Genomic DNA, 19,863 nt, shown 5'->3' on the forward strand with positions numbered 1-19,863 from the left:
CTTTCCAAAGGACTTGAAAGCCCCCTTTGTTTTCCAACACAAGTTCTGCCTTCAAGGTTGTGAAAAGGAGTGAAGAAAAACTGAGAGCCTCCAGGACAAAAGAACTCTGTGTCTGGGATATTCTTCCTTCCTTATGACGAATCAGTGTGCTGAAAGGTTCAGGTACCAGTTCCAGAACTGTCTCAAAGCCATGGCAAGTTTGCACAACTTTCAGTCTCCCTATCCTGAGAAAACTTCTTCTTTCCTGTCCATTTATTCTGACTGGCCAAGGTTTTAATTGAGGCTCTACTAGGAGCCACGCACTGAAGTAATGAGTGCACACAGAGCAATTGGCATCGGAGTCCATCCCCAACTTCCCTCTGTGGACAAAAGAATTCCTTGCCCTTGTGAGTTCCCAGGGAGCGGCCCTGCCATGTGACTCAGGCCAGCCAGTTAACAGACTTGTTCTGGCCACAGTCACTGGGTCCAGTGATCCCAGGACCCACACGGGGCCACCAGAAGACCCTTAGCCCAGAGCTGTGCAGTCTCTCCTCCTGGAATCTCTCTGAAGAGAGGATGACTTTGGGTCATCAGTGGCCACCTGCCTGTCTGCAAGAGACCAAGAGAGCCCTGACCCAGAAGGCCCTGAGACAGTAGACCTACCCCAACCTGAAGCCAAAGTCAGACCCGCTCCTGAGATTTGACATCAGCTCACTCTTTTCTCTTCAGCTGGTTGGAACCGCGCTGCTCCCATCTGAAGCCCCAGCTGCCTCAGTCTACAAGCCCGACTGCCTCAGACGGAGCTTTGGCTCCTGTCTCCTTCCATGGGGCACATCCCATATGCTGAAAAACAGCTGATTCCTCAGAGACACCCGAGTTACAGGGACAAACTCCAGACGTTGGTACCTAAAGCTGTCTTCCCAACCGACTCCCCTTACTGAACTCCCCAAATCCTCTGTTCCCCTGATTCTGCTGACGGAGATGTGGTCTCACCAGAGAGAGGCCACCATGTGCTGGTTTGCTTGGGGCTCTCCTGGTTGATAAGTTGAAAACTCCATGTGTCCCAGACAATTGGGATGGGTGGTCACCCGTCTAACCCAACAACTCCAGCAAGCACATCTCCCTTTACAAGGCAGTATACTCCTGCAGCTTAAAAGCTCAAAGCAGACGCACGTTTTCCTATTAAATAATTAACTGTTAATTCCTTGGCCCATTGTTCACTACCTCCATGACCACAGTCAATGAGAGCCATCTTGTGATCTCATCTTCAGTTGGATCTGGCCTGTGTCCGGCTGACGCCCTGTGCTTGATGGAGACATGGCTTCCGTCTTGGAGCGAAAGGCCTTCCCTCGCTTGGTGCCGTTGTTACGGAACACTGCTGTACGCCCTGTGCTTCACACCATATGCGCAGCGCTATCCAGCTACAGAATGTTTTTCATCTGGCAGACCCGAAGCTCTAAACCCATGCAACTACAGATCCCCATTTTCTTTTACTTCTGAGCTTCAAAAACCCTATTAATAGTCCATGGTCTATGGTAATGCACTTTCCAACTCAAAGATTTCTGGAAATATTCACCGAGTCTTAGAAAGCAACCCGCACCCTCCAAGTCCGCCTCCACCAGAGGCCTCCCAGGAAGAGGAGAAGGGAGGGCATGGTTGGAATGCAGAGATGCAGAATGGAGGTAAGTACATTTTTCATAAAAGAATTCCAGGAAGCGTGGAACTGGTGGCTGCATTTAGACCTCAAAGTCACCATGGGTTTGGGGAGCTGCATTGTCTGCACAACTCTGGCTTCCATCTCATTAACTTTCATGAAGGTATCTTCTCTGCACAGCCATGATGAGAGGCTCATTTTGGACCTCTGTGCTGCCCTGGTCCTTGGACCTGACTACCACCAGGCAGCATGTGTGAACACTGGTGCACCTCTGGACAGAGTGCTAAGTAACTTCTAGAAGAAAAATGGCCCTAAATATTTAGGGGGTGGACAGCAGAACCCTGCTGAGGCCATACTTGACAGCCACCCAGATTTCACAACGCAACTGTCTCTGCGAGTGATTCAACAGCTCCCAGGACCTATCTTCAAACACACCCCAAGAATAACCTCACAGGGAAATATTTATTTCGTGAGACTCGCACAGGCTGCCCTCTGCCCTTTGCTAACAACAGATGAATTCCTGCCTGCAGAGAAGAACCATGACCCTTCTCTTTAAAGCAAACAGACTGAGAGTGTGCTGAACAAGAGTCCCAGGTTCATGTAAAGAGGGCCAGGGCCCATGACTCCCCCTCTGCAGATACCTACTGACTTCGGGACCTTAGAACACACTGAGCCCGGCAGGTCCCACTTGGCAGCAGGCTGGATCTGGACAGCAGTGCCCAGTTCCAACACAACTTGCCCCAAAAGGAGGCTTCAATCTCAAACCAGGCAGCCTCTCCCCACGTCATCCTTGACAATGGGCGCTTCCTTTGTCCCAGCAACTCCACTCTCCCCAAGGCAATCCTGGGAATTAACCGTGGACATGCACACGTGGAATAGTGACGTGGAATGGTGACGGAGGAACGGGGAAGCCCACTGCGGGTGTTCACAGAATCAAGATGCTGGAAACAACTCAACTTCCAACTCTCCAAGGCAGATTAAAAACACAGGATCTCTCCATGGATTAGGAGAGAAAGCATCAGTAAGACAGTGGTTCTCTGCCAGTTTTAATGACATAAAAAAAAAGTAGGTGTGAACAATTATAAAACAAAATATCTGACATGAGGGAAATTAAGTAGGTACCTAGATGCAACTTGGTCTCTAAAAATCCATGGTTGCCAAAGCGAGTTCATAGAAACTATGGGATGGAGAGGAAAAGAGTACAATGACATAAACACACTTGAAAACACAGTAAACGTGAGTTCACGGTGGGGGTGGGGTCATGACAGACTCAGCCTCAGAGCTGGAGGTGCCAGGCCCCCAGAGCACTCGGAGGAACTGGGGGTCCAGAGAGAGCTGGGGTCAGCTCACTTCTGCAAGATCAAGTGCAGGGAGGCTCCCTGGAGGAGCAGCCTGGGAGAGATGAGACATGGCTCGCTCCTGGTCCTCCCGACTCAGGGTGCCCAGGAATGAGAAAGTTCCTGCCTGCTGCCTTCCCTGGAGAGGTCTGGGCAGGAGGAAGAGGCTGCTACCACAGGTCCCTGAGCACACAAGCCAACCATCTGTGAAAGCCAGCTCAGGCCAGCCTGTCCAGAGCAGGACAGAGCAGGGACCCAGCTGGCTCAGGAGTCCCCCCTCCCCATTCTCCCTGTTACCCTAGGGTCACACACTAAAACCATCATGTAGAAATAGGGCCAAGAAAACACAACCAATAAGAATAAGTGACCCAAGACAGCGGCGTCCCATGAAGCTCTCTAAACAAAGACCACATCAACGGTCAAGTTTAAAGTGAACTTCTGCTGCTGCTGCCCTACCTCCTCTACCTAGAAGAGTGGGATCTGAAGAGACAAATAAATGTGGCCTCCAAAACTCTTTTTTTTTTTTTTTGGGGTAGTGCTAGGGATGGAACCCAGGGTCTTGCCATGCTCACAAGAGTGGTACCCCAAGGCTCCAAAAACCCTTTATAGTGTCTCTGCTCACCCTTGAGATATGCACAATGGGAAGAACCTCCCTTGGCAAGAGACCTCGATACCCCCAGTGGTCAGGATGCTTCTTAGCAGGATGATGGGAAAGTTTTACTTGTTTTCTTTTGGGCTCTCCTGTATTTCCAAAATATTCTAAATAGACACATCTCTTCTTTTTAACACCAGAAAACAATTGCACGGCTTAATTTTACTCACCCCGGCTGGCACCTGTTTTGTGTCAGCATCCTGCCCTGCAGGAAGTGCAGGTGGGTGGACTCACCTGGCAGTGGGCAGCCCAGGATCTCCATCCTCAGACAGATGCTGCCATTGTCAAGCCAGGACTGCGGGTTGATGCGGATGTAGCGGGCCACCATGGGGACGGGCAGCTCGTTGAGCACAGGGATCTCCTTTTCACTGTTTCCTTCAAATATCTATTTATGTTCAAGAGGAAAAGGAGGCTCTTGTAGGGTTTGATTATTGGGGGTGCGAGACTGGCAGTCCACTGGCTCAACAAGAGGCTGTTGAGGAAGACCTAAGGTTGTGTGGGGCGCTGAGGGGGAGGGAGAAAGGAGTCAGGTCCCAGGAAGCCCCCATCGGTTGGGGCCTGGGGAGAACCTTTGGCTGTAGGATAACTATCAAGGTCAGAGCAAAGGGACACCACAGAGCTTTTGGATTTCAGCAGAAGAAGACCAAGCCAAGCTGTGGGGAAGCAGTTGCATTTGACCTGACCTGGGGGGAAAGACATTCCTATCTTGGAATATTCTAGAGAAAGACACAGCCATGGGTTCCCAGGTAGAAGAGCAGCTGTCACCCTTCTACCAGGACACAGGGATGTGGGTGATAAGGAATCTGCAGGCGGTGTGCAAGATGGGTGTGGGACAGGGACATGGTGCTGGGAATGTGCCCTTGAGGATCTCAGTGTGACTGCAGCGTGAAGCTGCCCCACATCACAGAGCTAAAGATCCAAGGTCATTAGAGAAAGTTGGGAAACTCCTAACTGAACAGCTCTGAGGGTCCCTGCGTGCCCTGCCTGCCGTGTCTCTCCAGGGCTGGCCTGGGTGTGGGTAAGAGGCTGGGTTCAGACCCTGCAACAGGAGGAAAGGCGGGAGTCCACATCGTGCCCAAAGGTGACCACCTGGTGCTAAGCTTTGGGCCATGGAAAGGGGTCACTGTCCATCACACTCTCAGGGTTGGCTAGAGTGGACCCAGCAATGGTAAGTCCCAGGTGACTGGGCCTATCACGTCTCTCTGCAGGGTCCCACACAGCCAGAGCCAAGAAGAGACTCACCATGTCTCCAGATCCGTTCTTGACAGTGACCCACGTGTGGCTGTCATTGCTCACCATGACCTTATAGGATGTCACCCAGTCACTCCTAGGAGAAAACAAAGCATCACTGGAACTGTACAATGTTTACCTCCTCCAGGTGGGTGCAGAAGTAAGACAGCAGAGGCTCTTGTAGGGTTCTATTATTGGGAGTGTGGGAGTCGGCGGTCCACTTGTTCAGCAAGAGGCTGTTGAGGAATACCTAACGTGTGTGCAGTGCTGAGGGGGAGGGAGAAAGGAGTCAGGTCCAGGAAGCAGAAACTCTTCCCAGCACTGGGCCAAACCCTGGTTCCAAGACACCGGCTATGCAACCTTGGCCAGGTAACTGACCCATCTATGCCACTGGTTACTCATCCTTAGGATGGGAATCGTGGAAGCACCTACCTTAAAGGATTTGGGGAGCAGAGAACAGTTTGATACCCTCTAACATGTGGGACCATGCCCAGCCCCAGGCAGCGCCCAGCACTGACCACACATAACAGCGCATTTGTTTGTAGTCAACAGTGACGTCGCCCACAGGAAGAGTTTGGGGAAATAGTCTCAGGACAGGCCAGAAACTGCTTAAACATTTCATTCAGGAAACTGACTTGGGAATGTAACAAACCAGATCCTGCAACTGCAAACCAGATCCTGCAACCGTAAACTGAACTGCTTGGGTCTCTGAGAGACACTGAGTCTCTCCCTGGCTGTCCTGGCCACACAGATGATCCCCACCAGTGGTGTCCAGACCAAAGCCAAACCTCTGTCAGTACATCCTACTGCCCCAATGTCACTGGGGACAAAGCAGCTGTAATCTGACTTCCCGGAGCAAAGCTCAAGATGAGGGACTCAGCAAACTCAGAGCAAGAACTTGCATGTGGAGAGAACACTTCTTCCCTCTGCCTCATTTTTTCATAATATTAATTCTTAGGCAGGGTAGAAAGTTCCCCTCTGCCCTCACCCTTCCTCATTTTTTAAATACTGGCCCTAAGCACCTTCCCTGGTTTTCTAGAAAACTCTGCCCACTGAACTGCTTGGACTCCTTCCCGTGCTATAAAGTCCGCTTGGTCTCGGGGTCCAGAGCTTTCCCAAGAAGGTTCTGAGCTTCCCGTCGGAGTCAGGAGTGGCCAGTGAGTCTTCAGACACAGCAGCTGGTTTTATTCATTCTGTTTCCTCTGACAGACGTGGCATGAAAGTTCTTCTCAGGGGCTTTCACACATGCTTGGAAACAAACCCGTACCTGTCACCTTCTCCCCTCTCCCCTGCTCCCCACCAACTGCTCCAGATCCCTGCAAGAAGCCAGAATCTCCCGAGCAACACGATTTCCCCTGCGAGCCCCAGGCTGGAGCCCACCACTGCAGTGGACATAGCAAACAGGCCGTTGAGAAGCACCTCGGCTCGGGTGTCCTCTGCTGGACAACCACCCTCCCCCCAAACAGCAACCCCTTTACCCCATCACGATTCCCAAATGACTCACAGGAGGTGCCTCTGACTGTCAGCTGACCCTCCCCACTGGGCTCTGGAGGCAGAGGACAGAGGTGGGGTCTGCAGCTCCTGAGGGAGAGGTGGCACATTTAGGTGACCCTCAGGCAAAAGAAACACACACTCCAGAAAAGGGAGGTAGAAAGAAAAATGGAAATAAATCCTCCGAAGAAGGAAAGAGAGGGAAAAAAAAAAACAAGGGAATGAAACAATTTCTCAAACTTAAAAAACACGTAGATAAAAACCAATCTGCTACTTGTGTTTGTTTGAACAATGACTCGGTGATGCCTCAGAACTCTGGTCTGAACTGCAGAGCAGCCCTGTCTCCTGCCCATCTGATCCTCTACTTGATGTCTAAGTGACATCTCTGAGCCTTTCTGCCACCGTGCACCCCAACATGGTGGCCTCGGGGAAAGTACCACCATCCACCTGGGCGGCAGGGTCCAGGAACCATCCTTGGCTCTCACACCCCGCCCCCTGTCCTTGGATCTCACATCCGCCCCTCCCCTACATTCCAGTCACCATGTTTAGGTATTCGACCACCCACATCTTTGCAGAAGGCTCACAACTCTGTCCCACCTCCTGGTGACCAACCCAGCCCATTCTCTGGGGCCAGGACTATTACAGTGGCCTCTACATGGTCTCCTGGAATCTAAACTGCTCCCCAGTAAATCCCAGAGTCAGAGGCTCACTTTGCTAGTGAAATATCATGTCACCTCCTGCTTGAAATACCTCTTACTTTAAGCATCTGGCATTCCAACAGCCGGTGTACCCTCATCTTAGCATGAAGACCAAAATCTTCACCATGCTGTGCAAGACCCTAGCTTACCTCTTGTTTTCTGTGTTCTCTCCTTCAATTCCCAATATGGAAACACACTCTGCTGCCTCAGGCTCTTTAACATACAGTTCCATCCGTCTCAACTGCTTCTTCTGTTTGCCTCTAAATTATTCAGAAATCAAACTGTATCAAAAAGCCTGTCCTGGCCTCCTATCTAGCCAACTTTTCATTGTATGTCCTTTTCCTTCTTAGTTTGGGTTTGGGATTTTAAACTCCTTTTTTTTGAAATCGCCTGATAATGTCCTTTATCCCCTACTGGAGTCCAAGCAGCTCACAGATGGAGAAGAGAGACCATGGTGCTCTGGAGGCCACACAGGAAGCCTGGAGCACCCCGTGAGGGCCAAAGGGGCAGGGCCAGGCCCGGTGGGCTCTGGAGGCCATGTGGTGGGAGCAGGGCTTCTCTGCCATGCAGTGGGGAGCTGGCCCCCAGCCCTGAAGGCCAACTAGAAATTCTCCTCTGCCTCCTAAATTTGCCTCATCATAGGATGCTTGCTATTTGGAGACGTAGTTCCCTGTTTACACTGTAAAGCTGCCTCTCCTTCCCCGACCTTTGAACCCCAGCTGAGGTGAACACACCCACAGAGGGATCTTCTGGCCCCAAGTTCGTGAGGCCTTTGCTCATTTTGTCTGAGACTTTGTCTTACTGTCGTCATGATGCAATGCTGCAGATGCAACCCGGGCCTTGCGGATGCAACCAGGGCCCTCGCGCTCCATGGGTGAGTGCTCTGCCCTGGGCCATGCTCCAGCCCGCTGTCTCCCGCGGTTCCTATTATCACCTACAGCCATGATTTTCCTTCCACTCTCCGTGCTTTCCAGTGTTCCTCTCTGAGCAGATACCCCACCTTATCTGCCCACTTTACTGCCAGTGAGGATCTGAGTCGTTTGGGGTCTGGACTATTAAAAGCAGTGCTCCTGTAAATATTTTTGTATGTGTCTTTTGGCAAATTTATATAAAATCCTGTTTGGTGGATAATTGGGAGAAGAATTTCTGGGTCACTGAGTCATAGATGTCTATTTATATACGTCTGTTCAGCTGCAGCCATTTTCCAAGTTAATTGGAACTATTTGCACTCGGGCCCCAGAGAGTCCCCACTGCTCTGGATTCTCGCCAACACGTGGCACGTCTTCCCCTTCATCTCTGCCCTTCGGGTGAGTGTTAAGTGAACTACGTGGCAACTAACTAACGAAGCCATAGGTTTCACAGGTCTATTGGCATTTGAGTAACATCTGGGAGGTGCTCACATTCCCCCCCTTCTCCAGTTAAGTTGGCCAGTTTTTTTATACAGGTTTTCAAGAGTTCTTTCTGCATTCTAGAGATGAGATTTTTGATTGAATATATGGTCTGAAAGTATTTATCTCTGATTTCTTCATTTCATTCACTTTCTTTGTACTTTTTGATAAAAAGATTTTCTTAATACCAACCAATTAACTATTTTCCTTTATTATTTTTTAGTATTTGTGCCCTTTTCAATAAATTTTGTTTCCTCTTGAAAGCTTCATTGCTTTATCTTTCACATTTACTTCTGCAACCCATCTGAAATTGATCATCGTATGGTGTGAAGTGGGGGTTAAGATACATTAGGTGCAGGGTCTCTATTCTAGTGCCTAAGTCTTTGATCCACTCTGAGTTGATTTTTGTGCAGGGTGAGAGATAGAGGTTTAATTTCATCTTGCTACATATGGATTTCCAGTTTTGCCAGCGCCATTTTTTGAATAGGCTATCTTTTCTCCAGTGAATGTTTTGGGCACCTTTGTCTAGTATAAGATAACTGTATCTGTGTGGGTTTGTCTCTGTGTCCTCTGTTCTGTACCATTGGTCTACAAGTCTATTTTGGTTCCGTTTTTATTACTATAGCTCTGTAGTACAGTTTAATATTTGGTATTGGGATGCCGCCTGTTAACTCTTCTTGCTAAGGATTGTTTTGGCTATTCTGAGTTTCTTATTTTTCCAAATAAATTTCATGATTGCTTTTTCTATTTCTGTGAAGAATGTCCAAATCTTCACTATGTTGGCCTAATATCTGACTTCCTTAACAAGATCCCTAAAGCACAAGAAGTAAAATCAAGAATCATAAATGGAATGGATTCAAATTAAAAAGCTTCTTCTTAGCAAAGAAAACAATAAAAAAATGTGAGGAGAGAGCTTAAGATTGGGAGAAAATCTTTACCACATGCACCTCTGATGAAGCATTAATCTCTATAATATATAAAGAACTCAAAAAATTTAACACCAAAAAAAACAAATAACCCAATCAATAAATGGGCTAAGTGTTAGAGTCTGTAAACAAGTCTGGATGGCGCCTGGCAAAATGCCAGAGGGAGTGGTTTGTGAAGTAACGCCAGCGAGCCATTAAGTGTGGAGATTTCTTATTGGTTGACTGATGTATCTAGTTTATGCTAATTAAGATAAGCTGTGTGGAATGTATAAATACCCCTCCTGACCTAAAATAAACGGCTTCCACTCCTGCTGTATCAACATACACAAGTAGTTCATCACCCCCCGGTTATTTTGCCCAGCCAGCCGGGCTGCAGCAGCTAAGCAACTGAACAGACACTTCACAGAAGAAATACAGTTGAGCAATAAAATATATGAAAAAATGTTCAACATTTCTAGTAATTACAGAAGTGCAAATAAAAACTACACTAAGATATCATCTCACTCCAATCAGAATGGCAGTTATCAAAAACAAAAGCAACAATAAATGTTGGTGAGGATGTGGGGGAAAAGGTACACTCATACATTTTTGGTGGGATTGCAAATTGGTGCAACCACTATGGAAAGCAGTATGGAGATTCCTCAGAAAACCTGGAATGGAACCACCAATTGACCCAGTTATCCCACTCCTCTATTTATATCCCCAAAGACTTAAAATCAGCATACTACAGTGATGCAGCCACATCAATGTTTATAGCAGCTCAATTCACAACAGCTAAACTATGGAATCAACATAGGGATCCCTCAATAGACGAATGGGTAAAGAAAATGTGATATATATATATATATATATATATATATATATATATATATATATACACACACACACACACACACACACACACAATGGAATATTACTCAGCTTCAAAGAAGAATGAAATCATAGCATTTGCCAGTAAATGGATAGAGGTGGAGAATATCATGCTAAGCAAAATAAGCCAATCTCAAAAACAAAGGCTGAATGTTTTATCTAATATGCAGATGCTGATTCACAATAAGGGAGGGGGCACTAGAGAAGAATAAAGTTACTTTAGTTTAGATAGAGGAAGTAAAGAGAGGGGAGGGGATGTGGGGAGAGGAAGGATAGTAGACTAAAACAGACATTATTACTTTATGTATCTATATGACCGCATGACCATCATGATTCTACAACATATGCACTCAAAAAAATGAGAAATTATATCCCATCTATGTATGTATATCAAAGTACATAATACATTCTGCTGTACATATAACTAATTAAAACAAATTTTAACAAATTTTTTGAAGATGCATTGTTTTCCATATGGGCTTCCAATTAACTCAGGATATTTACATGATGATCTTACTGCTGTTCTTCTGTGGCACTTATGTTATAAGTCGTATTACCATTCATGTGGAGGTATGTTTCTAGACCCTCTATTCTGCTCCCTTGGTCTATTCCGTATCTTATCCTGAACCTGCCTTAATTTCTACAGATTTATAACATATCTTAATATCTTGCATTGTGTTTCCCCACTTTGATTTTGCTTTTCCAATTTACCAATCCTTGGCCCTCCCATATAAATTTTAGAATCAGCATGTTAATTGCCAAAACAGAGTCTTCTGGGATTTTAATTGGAATAACATGACACTGAGTATAGAAATGAGTTTTTATTTGCATCTTTACAATATTAACTCTTCCAATCCATAAACATGGTATACCCACCTATTTATTTACATTGATTGCCAGATTTGCTATATTTATTCTTAAGAAGTTGATTTGTCAATGATTTTAAATATGATATCACTTTAAATTTTATTTTCAACTTGTTTATTGTAAAGATATATAAATGCTTTTTTTGTATCCAGCTATTTTGCTAATTCATCAGTTAATTCTAATAGTTTGTAGATCCCTTTAGCTATTTTATGGATGTGATTATGTCATCCAAAAGCAATGGCAGTTCTGTTTATTTCCAATCATTCGGTTTTCAATTTCTTTTTCTTGCTTTAGTACTTGCTAAGACTTCCAGTTGAATGCTGAAAGCCGTGGTAATAACGGAAATCTCTGCCTCCTCGCTGGGACTGAAGGAAAGATTTCAACATTTCACCATTGAACAAGACCACAGATGCCCACGTTTAAAACCACTTGGCATTTAGTAAATGTACAATAATAATATGAGCAGAGAAATGAATTCTAACCATTTTATTAGCTCTAATCCAGTTTTATTCTTTGCTAACTTCATGAACTTAAAAATCCACCTCTTCTTCTGAAAATAATAGCTACCAGGAGAATGTGTATTCATTTTTAAATTAAGAGATGTTATAGTGGAAGGTTAAGACTGCTGGTTCTGAGGTCAAGAAGCCAAAAGTTAAATTCTAGTTCTTCTACTTCCTGCCCTGTGACTTCTGAGCTCCACTGTAAAAAAAGACACCAACTCTACCTTCTTGTTCAGTAAATGAGATGGACCAAAGCAGTAGGGGCTGAGCTCAGAGCCAGATGCATAGCACGTGCCCTCTCTAGAGGGGCTGTTAGTAAGGATTCCCTCCTACTGGGCACATGTCAGACCCCAGGCCGGCCCTGGGATGTCAGGCTGGACGGAAGCACAAGCGGAGGCTTCTCCATGTGCTCTGGGGAGTGGCTCTTCAGGCTTAACCTTCCTGCCCTCATAATGGGAATGAGCTGTCAGAGACATAAAGAAATTAAGAAGGAGTTGTTTTAATTAAAATTAATAGGTTGATAATGCAGGGTGAGAGAAGAGCCAAGGGCCCGTCATTGAGACGCTGGGACTGACTGTGCCTTCCACAGGAAGAGGCTAAAGCCACGGGATGGCTAAGTCCTGCTCCCAGCCCTACAGCTACAGCACCCCTGACAGCACGTGGCGGAGGGAGGCGCCCGCAGCAGAGGCGGGGAGGCGGGGCAGGCTGGCCAACACACCTCACCCTTGTCCACTCCAAGGCTGCATATTGGATTCCTTTGTCAGGGCTCACTCATTGTGTGGAGAGCTAGCCGGGTAGACTGCAGCCACAGTGGCCCTGCTCTTTGGTCTCCTAATCCTTAGGGAAGGCTTGAAATTCATAGCACTTTTGTGGCTTTTCTTCCACTTCCCTTCTACATCACAAAGCCACCTTGATATTCAATCCTCAGCACTGAAGGCTGTGACTCAAAGCCCCAGGGTCCAAGCCAAGAAGCCCTGCGTCAGAGGCTTCTGGAGAGCAGACAGGGCCCTGGTGACGCTCCTCTGGGCCACAGCAGCTCCCTCAGCTTGGAAATGTGAAAACACAACAAAACCCCTCCTATGCCATTATCCCACCGCCTAGTCCAGCCTCCCTTAAAACCAGGGAAACAGGAGTGGGCCACAGAGAAGAAGCGGAACTCGGGGAGACAGGACTGCGTGGTGAAGACCTGGTGTCCATACAAACAAAACCACCGCAAAGGCTCACGGAGCCTCCACGGAGGCTCAGCCGCACCCTGGTTACCCTGAATCAACCCTCAGAGGGCAAAGAAGGGATGTCTGCACGCAGGGCCATGCACAGAGGCCAGGTCAGGAGGGGAGGAAAAGAACAGCCAGCAGTGTGCCAAGGAGACACCTGGGCGGCGGGGGAGGGCGTCCAGACAGTAAGCCAGAAAAGCTGGACTTTTCCCAGGACTCTCAAAGGGACAAAAACGGCCTGACAACAGGAGCGCCTACTCGGTTCCCGGGGAGCACCCCGGAGGCTCTCCGAGGTGTCACTGGCTGGGATCTGGAACAGCTGGCAATCTTAAAACATCATTGAACGTACAAGAAAACATCCCCTGTGAGAAACAAAACAACTCATTTAGATCCCAAAGAACTTCAGATTTTGAAACTATTGCCTACATATTTTTAATTTTCTTTATCAAAGATGCAAACAGATGCTCCTCCACTCAGGATGCAGTCACCTTCCCACAAACCCACGGTGAGTTATAAGTGCCTTACATACAGGTTCTGACCTACTGTGCACCACGGCTTGGTGACTCGGCCCACTAGAGGCCACATGGGCAGGGCCATAGCTCACTGCCACTGCCCAGCATCAGGAGAGAGCTTCCTACCAGCCCAGGAAGAGAGACATCCCCTGCACCTGCACTGCCTTCGCAGCCCTGGCGGGGTCTGGCTCAGTGGCACGGCGGGCTCATGGTGTTGGTTTCATTGTGATGCTTCATGCCTTACAAAGAGATTACACTCATCTTTTGTATCCATCAAATGTTACAGAAGGAGAAAGAGAAAATATTTTTTTGAATGTTGTATAATAGGCTGACGGACAGGACAGCACCACAGTTCTCTTGCAAAAAGGGTGTATGTGAAGATGCCACTCATCTCCTAAAGGCAGACTTTAAGAAAAAAAAGATAAATCTTCTATAACTTCTGATATGCAATTTTTCTGTCCTTGAAAGAACAATTCTATTAAGATTTCCTAGTCATAATTCAAATGGCACGTTAGTCTTCAAAATGCCTTTGCCTACTTGGTCTTGTTTCATCCTAGAAAAACAGGCAAAGTTCCTCATTTGGCACGTGGTTGCTAACTGGCTTGGTAGGAGGAAAGGGCCATGTCACTTTTATTCCTATACATAAATGCTCCAGTCTCTCCTCTGGTCTTCATCAAACTTCTCTCGTCCCTTGGTTCTGGGTACAAGGTTTCAGTATCCAGACCTATCCAGTGCTCTAGGGGTGTGTGAGCAAGCTATCGTAAGCCACATGTGATGAACAGTAGTTGTTCTTCTCAAAAGAACCTATCACCAGCACTTCTCAGTCATTTGCAAATAACCTCCCTTTCTACAAACACAGTCTGGGGCTGAGGCACCATCACAAAACAGTTCCCAAATGTAGCAAATGGAACACAGAAAGCACCAGACAAACATGGAGTCTAGATCTTGATGAATTTTCCTAAGGATGGTTCAGTAACATCACTGTCTTCAGTAACCAGACAGAGAACCTCAGATATCTGAAGGTGTGCCGAAAAATGGTAGTAACCTTGCCTACAGAACTGCTTTGATTGTATCTGTATGGGACACCGTGGGGACGTTCAGCCCTGTTGTTTTGAGCTACATTTCCACTTTGACCCTTATGCATGGTCACATTTGAAGCAGCTGTTCCACGGAGCATGACCCTGCACCTTGCCAGGCTGAAGAGCCTGAAGGTGGTCACCTGACAGAAACCAGGACAGTCACCGTCGACCGGCCTAATGGAACACCTGACCCAAACAGAGCCAAGACATTCTTCCCTGGGATTCTGGATCTGAGTGCAAGAGGTGGCTGGAGTCTGAAGCCACAGCCCTCGGAACTGCTAAGGGCAGTTCCATTCCTCATCCTGTGGCCAGAGAGGCAGAGGCCACTCTATAGAAGGAGATATTCAGCCAACTCTGGATGCTGGGACCCAGTTACACCCAAGGAGCTGCCTGAGGCCTGCTGGTACCCCAGAGTGTTTCGAGATGGGCCCTGTGACTTTCAGACAGGGAAGCCTCCTGCTCCTAAACTGTAACCAACGGTTCAGGGGTCCTCATATGTGGACTCTGCTGAGCCTGAGTGAGACGGCTTAGGAGCCCAGGTCAGGAGGCTGGAAGTTCTGGCTGTACAGAGGCAAAGCAGCCAAGCCATGACCAGCTGCATTTCATGACAACACAGCAAAAGCTGGGATATGGAGCAGGCTGGCTACTTCCTGTGGCCTCAGTAAGGAACTCACCAAAGGGAGAGGCTCTGGTCTAGGAGGTGCAACTGGAAGCAGGTGAGCAATAGTGAAGCCAGGGCGCTGTGTGGCTGGGCAGCTCCTTGACCCCACCAAGAATCAGAGCCCACTGAGGCACAGATGACCAAATGCCCAGCTGGACAGCAGCGGTCACTTTCCCCCACGTGGGCATTAGCAAACAGAGATTGCTATCACGGTAATGAGGACATCTGAGAAGAGCCAAAAGAACCCCCAAGTCCCTCCCAACATGCCCCTGTCTTTCAGCAAAACTGGGTACAGCATGTGGGTAGATAAATGTGAGCTCCCCACCCCAACCATGGTGGCCGTGCGGCTCAGTGAGATCCGAGGACACTCGCCTCAGCCCTGGGGCTCAGGAACGCGGTGGGTGAGACCTAGTCTCCGTCTTTGTCTTTTCTTATATACATTTTTTTTCTTTCTTAAAATAGTGACTATTACTACTTCCTAATAATTCAAGTGGCATTTCAGTTTACGGGGTGCTTCCACAGCACGACCCTGCTTCAGCTAAGAAGGAGCCACAGTCACCTTGAAGGATCATCCCCAGCAGATAGGTTCAGATGGGGTAAACACAGGCCCTCTCTTCACCCAGCGTCCTTTGCTTAATTACACTGGCCAAGTCCCTCTTACCATGTAAGGTCACATATCACAGATTCTGGGGACTGGCATGGGTGAGTTTTGTGGGAGGACATCTTCCACCTTGGGACCCTCACTCTGATTCTGGCTTCCCCCATAGACCCTCCAGAACCCCTTCTCTCTTGGCGCAGGCCTGAGAGTCCAGGCCTGTCCTGCTAGCCAAGTCACAACAGGACAACACGCTGTTTCCCAAATTCCAGTCAATAAACGGGAATCTTCAGTCTTAGCCAAAAAACCACAGCCAAAGAAAACTGCACCACTCCACCCCAGCCACCGCGAGGCTCTCTCCTGAAGAGCCAGAGTCCAGGGAAACAAAGAAAATTCCGTCCCACCTGACAACTCATGATCGACTTCTCCACCCACTGACTGTAATTAAAATTCCCTGGTATTTCTCAAGATATCTGACTACTTCTACAGGGTCAAAGCTGTGTTCCTGGAAGAGGCGGTCCACTCCTCACCCAGAGTCAGCCCAACTGGCAGAAGACATAGTGTCAGCCACTGCAGATTCCGGAAACCCCTCCCGTGCCAGCCCAGGCTCCCTGCACTCCTCTGGGCACCCAGCAATCATGCAGGTGTAGCCCATGGCTCTGCAAGTACAGCGAGGGCTCTTCAAGAGGGTATTTCTGCCCCCGGGGGCGTCTGCAGTGTCTGGGGCCATTTCTGATTTTTATGACTGTGGGGCTAGGGTAGGCTGCTATTGCAGGGTGAGGAGCATCTCCTGGGTAGAGGCCAAGGATGCTGCTAAACATCCAAAAATACACAGGAACGATTCCCATAGCAAAGACTTATCCACCCCAGACTGCAACAGTGCTGGGGTGGAGAAGCCCCATTCTGAACCATTCAAACAGCAAGATGGGTATTCTCCACTGAGGTTGTTCAAAGCTATACTGAGGGAAGAGCAATGTCACCTGCAATTTATCAGTGTGGAAACTAAGGCACAGCATTGTCAGGGGCTATGACACTTTAGAGACCAGAGTGGATATCAGATAATACAGGCTTCTTCAATATGCCTGTTGATTTGCCTGAAAGAACAGGAAGGACTCAGAACCAGGTATGCGGTAGCGAGAGCAGTTTTTCAGAATGTGGCTCAGTTACCTGACAGACACGCGCAATGAATAGCTGTTCAGTGAACAGAAACTGGTTCTTCCAAAATATTTTCAAATGTTTTGGACGCCCTTGCACCAGGCAACCCTATTCCTCTCTTACCAAAACTTGTCTTTTCAGACAGCCTGGTGTGTAGCCCAGAGCTGGCTCATATTACCCTAGAAGCCACAGTGTAGACTCGTGTTATGGTTTGGATGTGTGGTATTCCCCGAAAGCTCAGGGGTGAGGCAATGCAAGAAGTTTTGGAGGAGAAATGATTGAGTTATGAGAGCCTTAATTCAATCAGTGAATTAAGCACCTAATGGGATTAATTGAATGGTAGCTGAAGGCAGGTGGAGTGTGGCTGGAGGAGGTGAGGTATCAGGAGGCATGACTTTGTATCCGGCAAATGGAGTCCCTTTCTCTCCTTCTGATCATCATGTGAGCTGCTCCCCTCTGCCACACTCTTCTACCATGATATTCAGCCTCACCTTGAGCCCTGAGGAATAAAGCCTTCTGTCCATGGACTGAGACTTCTGAGACCATGAGCCCCCAAAAAACTTTTCCTCCTCTACAATTGTAGTGGTTGCATCTTTTAGTCACAGCGGTGAAAACCCCGAATAAAACAACTCATGACCAATACTTGTCAATACCAAGGACAGGGAGTGGGCCAGCCACTGCTCAGTGACCCTGGGCACAGGGAGTTTACAGTCTAGTGAGGAAGGCAGAGATTGCATAATTAATCATGTAATTAATTATGGAACTGCCATTGCGATATTGTTCAAAGGAGAAATACACAAGGCTTTTAAATGGGGCAGGGGTTGACTTCGTCCAGGGCTGGTTGGGGAACGCATTCCCGGGGAGGCTGTTTTTGAGCTGAGACATGAAGAGCAAACACGAGTAACTAGGTGAGGATCAGATTCATTTTAATCCAGTAAGAAAAAAAAGCTGAGATTTAATAGGTAAATAATAATTCTAAAAAAAAGCAGAAGAAAATGGAGCAGAGATTAATAGTAAGAACAATAACATAATATAAATAGAATACCTTAGAGCTGAAAAGTATGAGTTCCTATATTTCAAGGTCACATCAAGTTTCAGCTATAATAAAGTACAATATCGTGTGGGTTTTAGCACAAGAGATATAAAAATAACCCTAAAAACTTCATAGAGGAAGAATTATTCAAAGGTTCTTAGTAAGTATGATGTCCTCAGACAAATATATCATTAACATTGAAGGTAAAGAAGCAACAGAAAAATTCAGGACTTTGAGAGGTAACATGGTTTCTTTCTGGCATAATGGAAATGTTCTAAAATTGGTCACGTGATGATTGCACCATCTTGTGAATATATCAAAACACTAAATCACGCCTTTAAATAGGTGACTGTACGGTATACGTTATAGTACAGCAGATGACCTGGCTGTAAATAATAACTTGATATGACCATGATATAAGAATTAAGTGCTGATTTCACAAAAGTTTTTTTTTAAAGAGAGAGAGAGAGGGAGGGAGAGAATTTTTTTAATATTTATTTTTTAGTTTTCGGTGGATACAACATCTTTTTTATTTTTATGTGGTGCTGAGGATCGAACCCAGTGCCCTGGGCATGCCAGGCGAGCACACTACTGCTTGAGCAACATCCCCAGCCCCACAAAAGTTTTAATATAGCTCCTTAGGAAGAAGGAAATGAGAGAGGGGGGGTAGAATATGCTGGACACAGGTTATTAAGAGACTTCCATCCTTACTTTTCATAGCAGAATGTCAGCAGATAACTAATTTAAAAGATTAAGAAAGAGCACTGAGAACATTTTATTTAGAAACCTGGGGATTAAGAAAAATAAAACACAAGAACTAGCTGCCCCAGAGACTAGAAGATGGAACTGCTGTTTGTAATTGTCATTAGTGCTATTTGACTTTTTAAACAGTAAAATAAATTTTAATTAAAGAATAAACCCACATTTTTCTCATTTCCTCTTCACTTCTTTGACACTTTTTTAATTCTTCTCTCATTCAAGGTCTTTTTCTTCCAACACATGCAAGAATTGAGGCCAATTTATATGTTACAAATTCAAAGCAAGACGAAAAAGCAGAATTTCTTTTTTCCTTTTAAGAGTTCACATTTTACTATGCTGTGAACTCGAGAGAAGGTCAGTGGAATTTTATGAGAACAATTGGGAAGCACGTGGCCTTTCGCCCCTGTTGGGTGCCCTGTGTTCTGAAGCGCTGCCAATGGACTACTTAGCTGGCGGCACGAATGTTATTTTTTCGATGGACTTTAAAGAAAAACTGGAGAACCGAAGGTTATTTTAAAAGAATAAAAACAAAGTCTTCCGTGAAACTTAGCCAAGAGTTTACTTTCAAAAATGCTGGGAAAACCTTGTACTTGATGGCTCCTTCAACCTGGATGGACAGCTAGCATAGTACAAAAATTCTGCAGCAGAAAGAGATCTTAGTAGAAATAGGAAGCTTCCTACCAGGCATGGAAGAGGGGATCAAGTGAGCAAAATGCACACCATGAGAGCTGCCTGCCCCTGAGCCTGCTGGAGAGGGACAGGCACGCCTGCTGCGGAGGCTGGTGTTGGGGAGGGCCTCCCACAAGGCAGCAGCATGGGGCTCCAGGATGCCCCCTGACCCATACTGACCATGCCACTCTGGCAGGTACAGCTCTTTGCACCAAGCTGATAAACCGAACTTCCAGAGGTGTTGGGAGGAACGATGACCAGCACTTGCCATGATGGTAGCTCAGGACAGGCTAGCTGTTTCCATCAATACCGTTTCGTGATGAAACATGCCATCTTCCAGCATCTTCTATCCTGACAGCCGTTTTTCCAGGACCACAATTCTCCTAATTGTGTCTCTTTTTCCCTCAAATCAAAATTAGAGGATAATGATTTAAAAATTTCCAAGGTGACAGCTGAACATGTGCCAAAAATTCTAAGACCCGAGTTTTGTGGTGTAGAATTAAGAAGGGAAAATTTTCCTCTTCTAGACCTTGATGACCAGTGCCTTGACGACTTGGAGTGGACTTCATGAACTTGGGAAGCCACTGGCTAGAT

At 46.8% G+C, this 19,863-nt stretch overlaps 1 protein-coding gene across 1 annotated transcript in view; it reads right to left on the reverse strand.

The window, feature by feature from the left end:
• Cpxm2 (carboxypeptidase X, M14 family member 2) overlaps window positions 1-19,863 on the reverse strand; it is a 95,413-nt gene that overhangs the window by 28,146 nt on the left and 47,404 nt on the right. The window contains exons 5-6 of the mRNA XM_026384250.2: window positions 4,865-4,949; window positions 3,857-4,007 (exon numbers count right to left, since the gene is read on the reverse strand). Coding sequence (XP_026240035.2) covers window positions 3,857-4,007; window positions 4,865-4,949 — 236 coding nt within the window. The remainder of the gene's footprint in view (window positions 1-3,856; window positions 4,008-4,864; window positions 4,950-19,863) is intronic.

The sequence above is a fragment of the Urocitellus parryii genome, chromosome 5 (assembly GCF_045843805.1).
Source record: "Urocitellus parryii isolate mUroPar1 chromosome 5, mUroPar1.hap1, whole genome shotgun sequence".
Lineage (NCBI taxonomy): Eukaryota > Metazoa > Chordata > Mammalia > Rodentia > Sciuridae > Urocitellus > Urocitellus parryii.